We start from the raw sequence: 14,555 nt of genomic DNA on the forward strand, positions 1-14,555 counted from the left end.
TTCACAGAATGTTACATCATAATGTTTAGACTTTTCATGTACATATACCTGCATACAACTAGATCATATATACTTGAGAAAATAAAAGCTACCAATGTGTCAGGAAAAATGTGCGAATGGCTATTCCTTCTAACTTAGTCTTATCTTTACCTTTATTTGTTTTATCAGATGCAAAAACAGTGACTGAGATATTCCCTTTTATCTGTTCCTCTTTGATTCCAGCATATGATAGAATCCTTTCTACCATCTCCTTCAAACACTTCCCTTCTTCATCTAAAAATCGGTGGCAAGCATCATCGGTCAGTGTAATCAAATGAAGTACAACAGACCCCATTTCTGCCCTGTCAACCTTCATGTGGGATGTCTCTGTGACCCTGGCCTTTAGCTGAGGGTCATTGTTTATTCTGTCTACAGTTCGCTGGATAACTTCTCTTTCTCCAACCACAGGAATGGACACAATCATCTCCACATTGGAGGACATTGCAAGGTCTGAAAAATATGGTATTAATTATACATGTATATATCTTTACTAAGAAAATTTTAACATAGGTAATCAGAGATTACAGAGCTCACCTCAACGAATGTTGTCTTTAAGTAAGGCAAAGTCACACAATTAACCAACAAAAAGTGTACATTCCAAATATGAAAATATTTAAGCAATTTTGATCTGATACTTTGAAATAGACCTACATAAAAAATTTAATCTAGTTCTTCTTCATGAAAATGTAATCAAAATCCAGCATCTGAAGCAAATTTGAGAATTTTCATCTCTTTATGCAACATTTGTGCAAGTTTGGTTTATACAATGTTATATAAGCCTTATAGTTTTTTGGAAATAGACCTGCAACCATAACTTTTACCTGGTCTCTTATCTGAAAAATGTATGTCGAATTCAGCATCTGAAGCAAGTCCTTTAGTGTGCATCCTAAGATGTATCGTCCATGCAAGTTTGCTCATTATAGGGCTCATAGTTAATTGGAAATGAAACATGCAGCAAAAACTAACATTTTCACTCATCCACAAAAAGTAGGCCAGATTCAGCAACCGAAGCAAGCCTGGTAGTATGCATCCTTAGATGTATCATCCATGCAAGATTGGTCATTAAAGAACTCATAAAAAGAAAACTGCTCCAAAAAACTTAACCTTAACCTGGGACACCGACGCCGACACCGACGCCGAGGGTATCACATAAGCTCCCCCAACTTCGTTGAGGTGAGCTGAAAATCATACAATTATTTTTATTAATTATTGCAGCTTTCTTCATGCATGTTCACAGATCTCTGTTTTTAGGCCTTATCAGAGACCAGAGGTGTTGTCCACCATCTGTTAAGCTGTTTGTCTTAATTTTTTGTTTTAATGAACTCTTCCTACAGTTTTGGTCTAAGTATACTTTTAGTTCAGCTTTGATGAACATAGCTCGATGGCTACTTAAATAGAAATCTTTCTGTAAAATACTTTTAGATTTTAATGAAACATTTTATATGTTTTCATAGCTACCAAGAATCAAAATTACTGTAATTTTTTTTTCAAAAATGCTACTCCTTTTACATTTTCATCTAATGAATACTGTTTGAATTTTTTTTTAATCCAATTCTTAGTAACATAGCAACATCTTTCACAAAACAAGAGATGTTTGTAAAACACTTATGCCCCCCTCCCCCCCAAATTGGATTTTTCCTAAGTCCAAAAGTGCATAACTCTGTCTAAAATGGTGCAATCGCACCCAAAACAAAGCTTGACTTAGATATTCAGCTGAAAAATCTGTATACTAAATTTTATTTCATTATGTGCAACCTCTGCAAAGAAAATGACCGGAAACTGCAAATAATTGGAATTTTTCTAAGTCAAAGGGGCATAACTCTGACAAAAAGGTTGTGATCGAACCCAAAACAGAACTTGTCCTAGATATTCAGCTGAAACATCCGTATACTAAATTTCATTTGAATATGTGCAACCTCTGCAAAGAAAATGAATGGAAACGGCAAATAAGTGGAATTTTCATAAGTCCAAGGGGCATAACTCTATCAAAAAAGGTGCGATCAAACCCAAAATAGAACTTGACCTAGATATTCAGCTGAAACATCTGTATACTAAATTTCATTTCAATATGTGCAACCTCTGCAAAGAAAATGAACGGAAACTGCAAATAAATGGAATTTTTCTAAGTCCAAGGGGCATAACTCTGTCAAAAATGGTGTGATCGTACCCCAAACAGAACTTGACCTAGATATGTACCTGATAAACCTGTATACCAAATTTCATGTAAGTATATGCAGCGGTTGTAAAGAAAATGAACGGAAACTAAATGGACCGACAGACCGACCGACAGACCGACCGACAGACCGACGGACAGCAGCAAAGCAATATGCCCTCCCTTCTTCGAAGGGGGGCATAAAAAGTCCATGAGAATTATGTATTTTTTGTATCTAATTATACATTGATGCAATGTCCTCATAATATAAATGCATAGATTCTATTATATTCACCATCAGGCAGCTGCATACCACCATCAACACGTACAATCTGGAAGTCAGGGAGGTGACCATCATCATCATCATCATCTTCAAAACAAAATTTATCATAATACTTCCATGAAACCATAATTCAAAATAACGTAAAAATTCATTTGAAACCTATACTGAGAACTAACCTAAGTTTCTTTGCTCTGTATGGGGAACCTGTCCATCTGTTGGCCTTCTGAATGTATTTAAGATATGTTCCAACTTGTTTTCTCTAAGTGCAAACAAGAAACTTTCCAAGGTCAGCTCCGACCTGTCCATTAAAAGTCCGTTATAGACCGCCTCTGATCGTTGACGTCTCCCTTTTTGCTCCTCTATAGTGTCATGGACGTCTAATGAGAATGCTCGCTCTTCCAACATAACATCGGATACAGGCATTGGTTCTAATTCCTCTAGAAGATAATCTTTCAGAGTTCTCAGTCTTTTATAGGAGATGGAATGTTCCCTGTGTAGTGTTCCTCTTCCTAAAAATAAGCAACATGTAGATACTCAGAAGAAAATTATCTGTTAATTGCAAATAAAGATTTAAAATATCTTATTCAACAAGATGAATTTTCATTTTCATATTTACATTTGCAAATGTTTTCCTTTATATAACACTATTTAAAGCAATGCATAATATCTATATCCGAATAGATACAGGTTCCTCACGTCATAAACGTTTGACGTAATTTTTCCATGACATCAAAAAGTGTTGACGCACATCCAATGCATTACATACATGCCATTGAGTTTGAAATATAAAGCATTTCACGCTTATAAGGTCATTATCAGGCAAATGTAAAATATGAATAAGTCACAAATGTAAAGATACGAGGGTTGTCCCGTAAAATCGTGAACAAAATGTTTTTCACGAAAAGTAATGGGCGCACTTAGCTGAAAGCTGAAAATTTCAGTAAATGTTTATTTATCATTTTAAAGTGCATGATAATTTTTTTGATAAAATATAGGCAAAAATAAAGATTTTATTATGCTTGAATGTGCACGGGGTATTGTCCTACGGTGCACGGTCAAAAAACCAAGGTCCTATTAAAGAATACAAAAGTTTGAATTCAAAATAAAAGTTTTAAATACATAAGATTTAAATTAAAATTATCCTAATTAAATTTCACAATCAATTTTCTAGTCTTTGTAAAAATTTTAAGGCATTTGGTTATTTTTTTGGCAGTTTCTCGAGAATTCGAAATGGGAAAGTGGTAAACACAACACACGAAAAATGGCGACGTTTTATGACGTTACAGCGCACCGGAGAACAGTTCAGTTTTATTTCGATGTTGTAATGACACCTTTAGAAACTTGAAATGACCATAGAAGAAAAAAGATTATAAAGATTTTACCATATCTTAAGTATACAAATGAAATAGGAGTTTTCTTAGTGAATTTTTTTATCGAGTCCCTGGGGAGTACAAAACATACGGACAAACTCCTAATGTAATAGCAAAAGACACTGTCACAGTAGACAGCAGATATGATATTTTCTATTAGTTGAATGATGGTGAGAATATTGTCCGTAACTTACTAATAAATCTTCAGAAGATTGCAAAAGGGTGCCAATTGGTTCTTCGGCTGTTTATGGAGACTAAAGAATGTGTATCAATGAAATTCCTAAATTTAAGTCAGACTCATCCAACTTCAGTTTCAGCAAAGATAAAACATGACGCTGTTTTAGACACTTTGACGTTATAATCCATGTGCCGTAAGGTGATACAATACATGGCATAAAATCTCATAATTTGTTTATTTATGCATATATTCATCTGAAATTTGCTGTGTATATTACTAAAATATGTACTAAACAATAGTGAAAATTTCAGAATGCAGTGATGTTTATTTTTCACACTACACAACTTGTCCATGATTTTACGGGACAACCCTCGTAAGTAATAAGGTTTCATTTTAAAACATCTATCGGGCTATAAATACGGGTTGGTACGAGATCAAACTTACCATAAAGCCCTTTGAGCTAATGGAATTTGTTCTCTGACCAACCCGTATTTACATCCCTGGCCAATAGATGTTTAAAAACGACACCATATTTCTTAAATAAATTCTTTAATATTTCCTTCATAAAAATGGTAGGCTAACTTTGGTCCAGCTGTTCTTCACCAAATTTGGTTAAAATTGGCCCAGTGGTTCTTGAGATGAAGTTGAAAATGTGTAAAGTTTACAGGCAGACAGATAGATGGATGGGCAATTCACAATGGGTGGTCAGAAAAGCTCACTTTTAAAAGCTTTTATCTCAGGTGAAGTAAAAAGGATATTATTATGAATGAGATATTTGTTCCACAAATTATTGCACCAGCTAGTTCTAGTTAATTGATAATTGTTACAGTCAGGTATCCGTAGACAACTTTGCACTTTGACAATTACCCTGTAATAAAAGTCATTTCATACAAAACAAGAGGCCCAGGGACCACATCGCTCACCTGAGCATTTGGCTAGGAAAAAAAACTGAAAGTTTACTGGGGGGGGGGGTCATGATTTGAACAAACTAGAATCCACTCTACCTGAGGATGATTCCCTATGAATATCACAAGCATGGCTTTGAAGTACTTGAAAAGAAGATTTTAAAAAGGTTTCCCCATATATTCCTATGTAAAACTTTTATCGGCCATTTGGCCCCACCCTCCCCCCAGGGGTCATGATTTGAACAAACTTGAATCTACACTACCTGAGGATTATTCCACATGAGTTTCATCTTTCCTGTCTCAATGGTTCTTGAGAAGAAGACTTTTCCTATATATTCCTATGTAAAACTTTTATCGGCCATTTGGCCCCACCCTCCCCCCAGGGGTCATGATTTGAACAAACTTGAATCTACACTACCTGAGGATTATTCCACATGAGTTTCATCTTTCCTGTCTCAATGGTTCTTGAGAAGAAGACTTTTCCTATATATTCCTATGTAAAACTTTGATCGGCCATTTTGGCCCCACCCTACCCCCAGGGGTCATGATTTGAACAAATTTGAATCTACACTACCTGAGGATGATTCCACATGAGTTTCATCTTTCCTGTCTCAATGGTTCTTGAGAAGAAGACTTTTCCTATATATTCCTATGTAAAACTTTGATCGGCCATTTTGGCCCCACCCTACCCCCAGGGGTCATGATTTGAACAAACTTGAATCTACACTACCTGAGGATGATTCCACATGAGTTTCATCTTTCCTGGCCCGGTGGTTCTTGAGAAGATTTTTTTAAAAATGCGATTAATTTTTCTCTAATTCATAATTATCTCCCCTTGGAAAAGGGCATGGCCCTTTATTTGAACAAACTTGAATCCCCTTTACCCAAGGATACTCTGTAGCAAGTTTGGTTGAAATTGGCCCAGTGGTTCTTGAGAAGAAGATGAAAATATGAAAAGTTTACAACGATGACGACAAAGACGACGATGAAGACAACAACAGACAATGGGCAAATTTTGATCAGAAAAGCTCACTTGAGCCTTTGGCTCAGGTGAGCTAATAAAAGTAAAATTAGTGGAGATTGAGCACATTAAAGCTTGAGCTACATCAAATTTTACAGTGCTATGACTATCTTACTTAGAACATCTACATCTTCTGTGCTAGAATTCCAGATCCTTAGATAGGTACACATGCACTACATGCAGTACATGTACCATCACAAACAATTTTCAAATTATATGTGCCCTTTTTTTGACTAAAGTGTATTTTAGAAATAAGGTATCATTTTTAAACATCTAGCGGGATATAAATATGGGTTGGTCACAAGATTAAATTCCATAAAGCATGAAGGGCTTTATGATGAATTTAATCTCGTACCAACCCTAATTTATAGCCCGATAGATGTTTTAAAATGATACCTTTTTACTTATATTTACATTTGTGACTTATTCATACTTTATATTTGCCTGATTGTGAATTTTAGCGTGTGAAATGCATTATTTTTCAAACTCAACAGCAAGTATGTAATCCACTGAAGGCGCGTTGATCCTTTATGACGTCACTGAGAAATTACGTCAAATGATTATCCATACCCACATCTATGACCTCTTGACCCGGTACCTGTATTTATATAGTTATAGATACACATTCCTTTCAGTAGTGTTATATAATGGAAAACATTTGCAAATGTCAATATTTTAATATACACTATCATGTATTTAATCCTATATTACATGAATATTATTTCATATAGGAACATTTTCAATGATACGTTTTGAAATTAACAATTATCAGTTATAAAGAATCTAAACCTTGTCATGATACCCATGCAGGGTCTACTGTTATAAAGTGAATTTTACCGTTTCTTCTTCTTTCATCAAGCCTTGTTGTCATTTTTCTTAAAAATCCATTGTTTACTTCACGAAGAAATGTAAGAAGACTTTCACACCCTCTTCTCTCTTTACGTAGACCGTTTTTGATCAGATGGTTCACCTTTGGCAATGCATTAAGATGATGAAAAATGTCTTCTCTTAAAGAGTCAAATACAATTTGTCGTCTCTCCTCAGTTTTAAATTCTGTTAAGAGATTCCTGTAGTTGAATCTTACACAGCTCACCGAGTCACCTGTAAGGATAATAAGATCATTAAAAAATACTTAAAATTGAATATAAATTACAATGTAAAGAAATGAGCTTTTACTCACTAGGAAGCAAACCATGCCGATTGCACACATTCTCTCTGATGTGTTCAATAGCTTTTTTGCACTTGGTAGTTTCTAGTGCACGCCAAAGTACAGGTATTTTGTCTCTTTGTCTCATTTTTACAATCACTGCCTTTGCTTTCTTTTTTCTTCCATGATGCTTCTCAATTTCATCATGTTCGGCAACACTTAGTTCACACTGACTGAAAAGAAGATCTGAGATACGACTTGGTTCCATTTCTTCTATCAAGGTATCTTCATGGTAACTCCACTGGTCTTGTGTTAGATCAGGTGGTGATTCAGCATCCTCTTCAATTAAAAAACAAGAATTCAAATTCTTTAATTGACAAAAAGAATTGAAAACAATTTGAGGGAGACCCACAGTCTGATTCTTCACAAATTTGTATAATTTTGCTTTTTTTTTTTTTTTTTTTGAGAATGATCGTTGTTATCATCACCTTTTTTTCTTGTTTCAAAATGCAATAAATTACCACCATATTCAACAGCTTTATGTTAAATGTTTACATAATATACAAGAACTAAATTGAAATTTTACCATTTCTGATCTCATTCGCCAAAGTTTGACACAACTCGTTGTACAAGAAGGGGAAATGTCTCAATTTTTCCAGGAATGCTTTGCATGTCTCTTCTCCTTTCTTAATAACTTGTTTCAATAGTTCTTGTTTAAGACGACACCCCCCTCCTTTTCTCAGTTCTAGTTTATCTTCATCCGACAGCTGTGGCATCTCACAAACAACGCAGAGGTAGCCTATCAGCTGTTCCTCTTGTATTCTGTCTCGCAAAAATGTGTAGCCTCTCTGTACGGCCTTACAAGGACAATCTGTCATCAGATTCACAAAGAATTAACAGAATACATAACTAGAGCGCAAACTAGAATTTTTGTTTGCATTTTTTCATAGATTTAAATTGCATACACAATTTTATACTTGCTTTGAATGAAGTTAAAAATGATGTAACTATGATTCTCCTGTCACTAAGGGCGAAACGATTACACGTTTAAACGGCGACGTTTCGATTAGATGCTCTAAACGTTTACGAATTGAGTAAACGTTTACACGAAGGTTAATATCAATGTCTATCAGAAAAAACCTTTCATCCAAACAAGTTGTTTTACTTCATATTTACCAAAGAAAACACACTTCGTGTCTGTTACAAACATTTTTTTTATCTGTTATAATCGATACCAGTAACGTTATGAACGAATGTTAATATTAAACAAAACTTTCTAGAAACCAATAGGCCTATGGTCTAACATATTTAATTCCGATTTCCGAGTAGTGAAAACTAGCGATGTGTTATGTTATTTTTCCAAGTATATGTTCAAAAATAAATAACCCCTGTTGTTGCTTTTTATTGATTAGAAAATAAAAAGTATCATGCTTATAATGGCATAAGAGCTTTGAAAAATTGAACGTAAACCGAAACCTTCAATGTTATCGTATTATATTTTTCTATTACTATTTCTATTAGTGTTTCTTGAGTAAGTAGCCATAAAAATTCAACACACAAAATTCTCTCGTTTAAACGGCACCGTTTCGTTTACTGCTGTTCGTTTAAACGTTTACAAAATTTAGTAAACATTTCACCCTTACCTGTCACATCAAGACTTACCCTCAATGAGAGACATTTGTGGTGATAAACTGGATGCCGAACTTATTCCAGAATCTGAAACTAAAGATAATATAGAAGTCAAATATCATAGTGCTTTGTTCTAGTTATTGTATTTAAAAATCTTGAAACAAAAAATATCTGCATAACTTTATGACATAATATCTAAAATACATGTCTCCTCCTATTTAGTGATAGCTTGATTCATGCTCGAGCCAAACTGTACTAAGGAATAACAATTCAAAATAATGTTTGACCTTTCAGATAACTTCACTTATTTACAAGCTCAATATGTAGTGGCTCTCTGCCATGAAAATAAGAAAGAACTACAGTCCATTCATCTGAATCTTTAATCTATACTTTGTCAGAAAATGAAATCATTTTTGGCTCCAGTGGTTCTAGAAAAGCAGATCAATTTTTCAATGACATGCTTTGTGGTTTATAAAGTGTAAACTGCCCAAAATTATCTTCATATCATAATTAACTTAAGTTGAAAGAAGCAGCTTCATTCCTTTAAAAAAGAACAAAAAAAATTACAATTTGAGCTTAATATTAAAATATTTGACTCCGTTGAAAATAAATATTTGCCATTGAAGAAAAAGCATAAACAGAATACTGATAGTATATATACTGATGCATGTAGTATCTTATACCTGGGCTACTTGGTTCTTGATCTCCCATCGATCCACTCCCTGAAACTGGTAGTTGGCCTAAAACACCCATTTTAAAAATGGTGAAGGGTGAATCTTGTTCATGGCTAGAAAACAACCAAAAAAAGGAATGATTACACTGTAGTCTATTTCAAATAATTATATTATACATCCAGATGATAATTAATTGTTAGAACCACAATTAAACAAACTTGAATCTTCACTACACTGGGAATTTGGCAAACTGTGTCATACATGTATGCATGTACCCCCAACAGGTCCGGCACAATCTCTTGATTTAGCTATATAGCTTTATTAAGCTATTCAGAATAGCTTGATTAAGCTATTTTCTCAGACATTTTTCTCAAATATGTTATTTTTTCAACATGTGCATAAAGTCGCACCTTGGTGCAGTGGAAATATTAAACTTTGTACTCTTCTGAATACAATGCATGTAAAAATCACTCACCATGCAAATTGCGTCTCCTTGAGAGACTTTGTACTCAAAGCTTTAAAAGTTTTGGGGCTATTGATGAGTGACCACAGTTATTTCTTGAATGGAATTATAAAGGAGGCCAGTTATGGCCAACAGGATAATTGATTACCCAGCAGGCATTTCAACGTTGATTCAACGTTGAATCAACGTTGCACTTCAACGTTGAATCAACGTTGAATTTTGGTTGCATATGAAAGTTGAGGCAACGTTGAGACATAACGTTGTTTCAACGTCAATTTTCAACGTTGAATAAACGTTGAAAATGGGTTGAATTTTTGGTTGATTTATGGTTGATTTTGGGTTGCAAATGAAAGTTGAGGCAACGTTGAAGCTTCAACGTTGTTTCAACGTCAAATATCAACATTGAACAAAAGTGAACATTGGTTGAAATTAGGTTGAGATTTGGTTGAAATTTTTCGGATGTACAAACGTTGATATTTGGTTGAAATCACGTTGAATTCATATAACATTTTGCTTTAAAAACAAATACATTTCAAATTTTAAAAAAAAAAAAAATTATTCAAGTTGCGTAATATTTAGATTAGTTGTAATCCAGTATTATGATTGTGAGAGAATTTATTTTACATGTATTTTTAAGACAAAAACAAATTCGGATTCAATCACTGAACCTCACTGAACCTCAAAAATCACTGCTTGACAAAATTTATATTCCTTGGGAAAAGTGGTTCACAATAATCACATCCAGGTCCTTCAAAGTACGCGTATGCCTTACACTTCTAAGTTCCAGAAAGTGGCAGATCCATTGATTTTAATCATGCATATAGTTAAGTCCCACGAATGAAAGAAAATAACAGGAGAATCCACCCTCTAAAGCAAAAGCCTATTGATAAAAGAAATAAAGATGTTAAAGCCATTTGTTCGATAAAATGTACGTACACATGTAACACGTTATTCAAACGATAAAAATAAATATACATGAATGATTTAAAAAAAATCAGACAAAGGAATATATTCCGGTGCTTGGATTTAATTAACATGATTAAAAGAATTAATATTGACTTTATGTTTAAAATGCTTATTATATAAATAATTATTACTAAAGAAAAATGTTATAGACATACATATACATAGCGTACTTACAAAATGTTGCATTCCTTTGTATAATTTTCACGGGAGAAGAATCTGATGCAATCAAGGCTGACTAATTCCTATACAATCAATTCCCTGCATAACTCATGTAACTGGTTGATTGAACCTTGCGACGTACTACAATTAGTTAAATTGTATAATATATTAGTATACTAGCTTATATTTCACAACCAAATGAATAATTATCAACAAAACACATAACACGAACCAAGGATTTGCATTTCACGCAGATTTCAAATATACTTATAAAACAAGAATTAAATGATTAACAGATACTAAAAAACTGAATTTCTTAAATTCATGAAAAGGAAATAATACTTACTGAGCAGAAGTTGATATTCAAGCCTTAATCCTTGTGTAAATAGCTTGAAAAACACATGAAATATGAACAACAAAGAAACGCGCACTTCTTGTCCATCAGTTGAATTCAAATTTTGACCTAGATAAGCTGCAAACAGCTATACTCTGCCCAGCAAGAAAATTGCATAACAAGGTTATCCTGACACTGAAACTGACCAACTAAGCGAGAGGCACTCCTTATCTGATATCTCGAAGGTTTTTGGGGAGTGGATCTTAAACAATGCAACTTGACCGGGGTTAATTGTCAGTGTGAAAATTATTATGTGTTTATTTGAATTTTTTTATATTTTGTGTAAAGAAAGATTATAGAATTAATACTCACAGAAAACACAATCTAATAAAATAAGCTTTAAGACTTCTTAGATTCGCTCTGTATACGTATAATCTGTGCAAGAGTATACGGCACGGATCCATATGAGTCTTATTTTAAGAACATTAATGCGAAATAATTATTTTTTTTAATTCTATAGTAACATGGAATTACAGTGAGGTGTTGGATAAAGATGTTGAATTATTTATTAAAAGCTTATATTTGACATATTTTATGAATATATGACCAAAAAAAATAGCATTCACAATTTATTGGAAAAAAAAACTTTTTTTGAAACATAATTATAATAAAGTGTTAAATGTATATGCCATGCTTCATATAAACTCATATTTAAAATTTTATAATGGTACTAGCTATATGCACAACTCTTTTGAGTAAATCATTTATAATGCAAGCGTTTCATTTATTAAGCATAATTATTATACAGGCACGTAGCATCGTTTTTGAAAGTGGGGGGGCCAACCTGAGAAAAAAATTTTTTTACTTACCTGAAGAAGTTGACAAGCAAAAAAAAAAAAAAAAAAAAAAAACGAATTAAAAGTTATTATGTTGCCCAAACTCGAAAATCCTATTTCGTGGGGGGGGGGTAGTGGCCAACTTTTTTAAAGCCGACTTACTACCACTTCAATTTTTTTCCTTCAATCCTTGCTATCACTATACTATGTTTATAAAGTGGGGGGGCCAACCATCCCATCAATGAACATTTCCTATAGTAAAGGTTATGTTGGGGAAAAAAGTGGGGGGGCCTGGCCCCCCCGGATGCTACGTCCCTGTTATATATATAAAATTTTCTAACAATGCATGCAGCTTTGTGTATATTGCGAAAAATCGCATGGATTAGAGTTAAATTAGACACCTTTATATTTTGAACTTAAAAACTAAAGTGCTCAATACTCGTTACCCCTTGTTTCAACGTTAAATTTTCCTTACTTTCCTAAAGTTGAAAATATGTTGCATCTTGCACGTTGTTTCAACGTTGAAATCAAGTCAGTCAACTTTGCATTTTTAAACCTTGTTTAAACTCTACAATATCAGAAAATACTCTACGTTGAAAACATGTTGAATCTTCAACGTTGTTTCAACGTTGAAATATCGACAAACATTCAACGTTGAAAATATGTTGCAGCCTCAACTTTTTTTTAACGTTGAAATATCGACGAACATTCAACGTTGAAACTATGTTGCAGCTTCAACGTTGTTTCAACGTTGAAATATCGACGAACATTCAACGTTGAAAATATGTTGCAGCCTCAACGTTGTTTCAACGTTGAAATATCGACGAACATTCAACGTTGAAAATATGTTGCAGCTTCAACGTTGTTTCAACGTTGAAAATAGGTTGAGGATTCAACGTTGAAACCTCAACGTTGAAACAACGTTGAAATATAGTTGATCAACGTTGCAACCTATATTCCACCTCCTTTCAACGTTGAAACAACGTTGCGTGCCTGCTGGGTATATATTAGCAGTTCAGCACAATGATAAGCAATCATACTTACGCACGCCTCACCACACACACAGTTACTCAAACAATGGAAATTCAAATTTTGCTTAAAGCCATATATGGAGTAACTGATCAAAAAAATATATTTTTGAAAAATACAAAATTAAGTAAAGAAATATAGTTAATACATTTAATAAATTAAAACTTTTCATACAATTCTGAACACGGAGAACACCTCGTTTAATCTAATAATACGATTATATTTTCTCTGTATTGTGTTATTTAAATCTTTTGTATTTTCTTCCGAGTCGGAGAAAATTCCGAGAACCCAAATTAAATTGTGATATCTTTATAACGCAATTGACTTAGATTTTGTAATTTACGGAAAAGTTCTATTTTTATATAAAGTAATGATACAAATAATAAGTTCTTATAATTTTAGTCTAATAATTTTCATTGTACATATGCCATACTTATGGCTTTAAAAGTATTCAACAGCAGAAATGTTAGAACTTTCTATGATTTAGGTTGTGTTTTTTTTGATAATCCGTACATATATGAATAGTCAAATATTTGCAACTTTTTGTTTATTTCTTTCAAAAAACGTTTTTGTAAAAAATTGCATATAAATAGCTTTATCAAGCTATTTTGAATAGCTTAATAAAGCTATATACCTCAATTTTAAAGCTTTTAATCAAGAGATTGTGCTGGACCTGCCCAATGTTTCAGTATAAATATGAAATGGCAGATTCTACTTTAATCTTTACAAAAGTTTCAATGAACCTCTCATCCATTATCACAGCCTGTGATGCTACAATTCTAAATGATTTCTTTAATTTTTGTTTTTATTCTTTAATCAAAATGTCAAGTTTTCTACTTTCGTTTTGACTTCATAGCAATAAATATCGAGATACGACTTGTGATTATGTTATAAATTGAAAACAAAAAAATTAAATGTAGATACATATTTTGTACGGAGGTATATTTGTGAATAACACAATAAAATACCTGAAATCCCTCAGATTACGTCTTCGTAATTTTCAACGATAACATGTAACATGGCAGACCCAACGAATCTAAACACACTATCGGGAAAGTCCGCGTGACTTCCGAAGTGATTCGTTAAATCCCGTGGTTTTCATAGAATCAAAGTACTAAAAGTATTGAATCGAATTCACTATAAAATACAACGCGGTGTACCGACTCTGGTAATGTTAAAAGCTACGGATTTTTAAGAATGCCATAGCTCTTAAAATTAATAATCGAATATTGTCATACACTGGAGAGTTGCAATTTTCACATCAAAGGAACCTGATAGGGCATACCATGCCAAGAAATCTCGTCCGGTTTTCCACAGCAATGGAGTCAATAAAAGTGTAATTGACAAAACGCAAATCGGCAATCCTCTGC

The 14,555-nt window shown here is 33.4% G+C and overlaps 1 protein-coding gene across 2 annotated transcripts in view; it reads right to left on the reverse strand.

Annotated features, from left to right (window-relative positions):
- LOC134233693 (uncharacterized) overlaps positions 1 to 14,247 on the reverse strand; it is a 26,985-nt gene extending 12,738 nt beyond the window's left edge. For both annotated transcript variants that reach the window (XM_062715677.1, XM_062715676.1), the window contains exons 1-9: positions 14,154 to 14,247; positions 9,408 to 9,511; positions 8,758 to 8,817; positions 7,682 to 7,966; positions 7,129 to 7,434; positions 6,786 to 7,049; positions 2,651 to 2,983; positions 2,487 to 2,561; positions 151 to 489 (exon numbers count right to left, since the gene is read on the reverse strand). In XM_062715677.1, coding sequence (XP_062571661.1) covers positions 151 to 489; positions 2,487 to 2,561; positions 2,651 to 2,983; positions 6,786 to 7,049; positions 7,129 to 7,434; positions 7,682 to 7,966; positions 8,758 to 8,817; positions 9,408 to 9,477 — 1,732 coding nt within the window. In that variant the 5' untranslated portion in view covers positions 9,478 to 9,511; positions 14,154 to 14,247. The remainder of the gene's footprint in view (positions 1 to 150; positions 490 to 2,486; positions 2,562 to 2,650; positions 2,984 to 6,785; positions 7,050 to 7,128; positions 7,435 to 7,681; positions 7,967 to 8,757; positions 8,818 to 9,407; positions 9,512 to 14,153) is intronic.
- Between the last annotated feature and the right edge of the window lie 308 nt (positions 14,248 to 14,555).

The sequence above is a fragment of the Saccostrea cucullata genome, unplaced genomic scaffold (genome assembly GCF_032062105.1).
Source record: "Saccostrea cucullata isolate Sc308-1 unplaced genomic scaffold, CSIRO_AGI_Scuc_v1 ctg145, whole genome shotgun sequence".
In the NCBI taxonomy this organism is placed as follows: domain Eukaryota; kingdom Metazoa; phylum Mollusca; class Bivalvia; order Ostreida; family Ostreidae; genus Saccostrea; species Saccostrea cuccullata.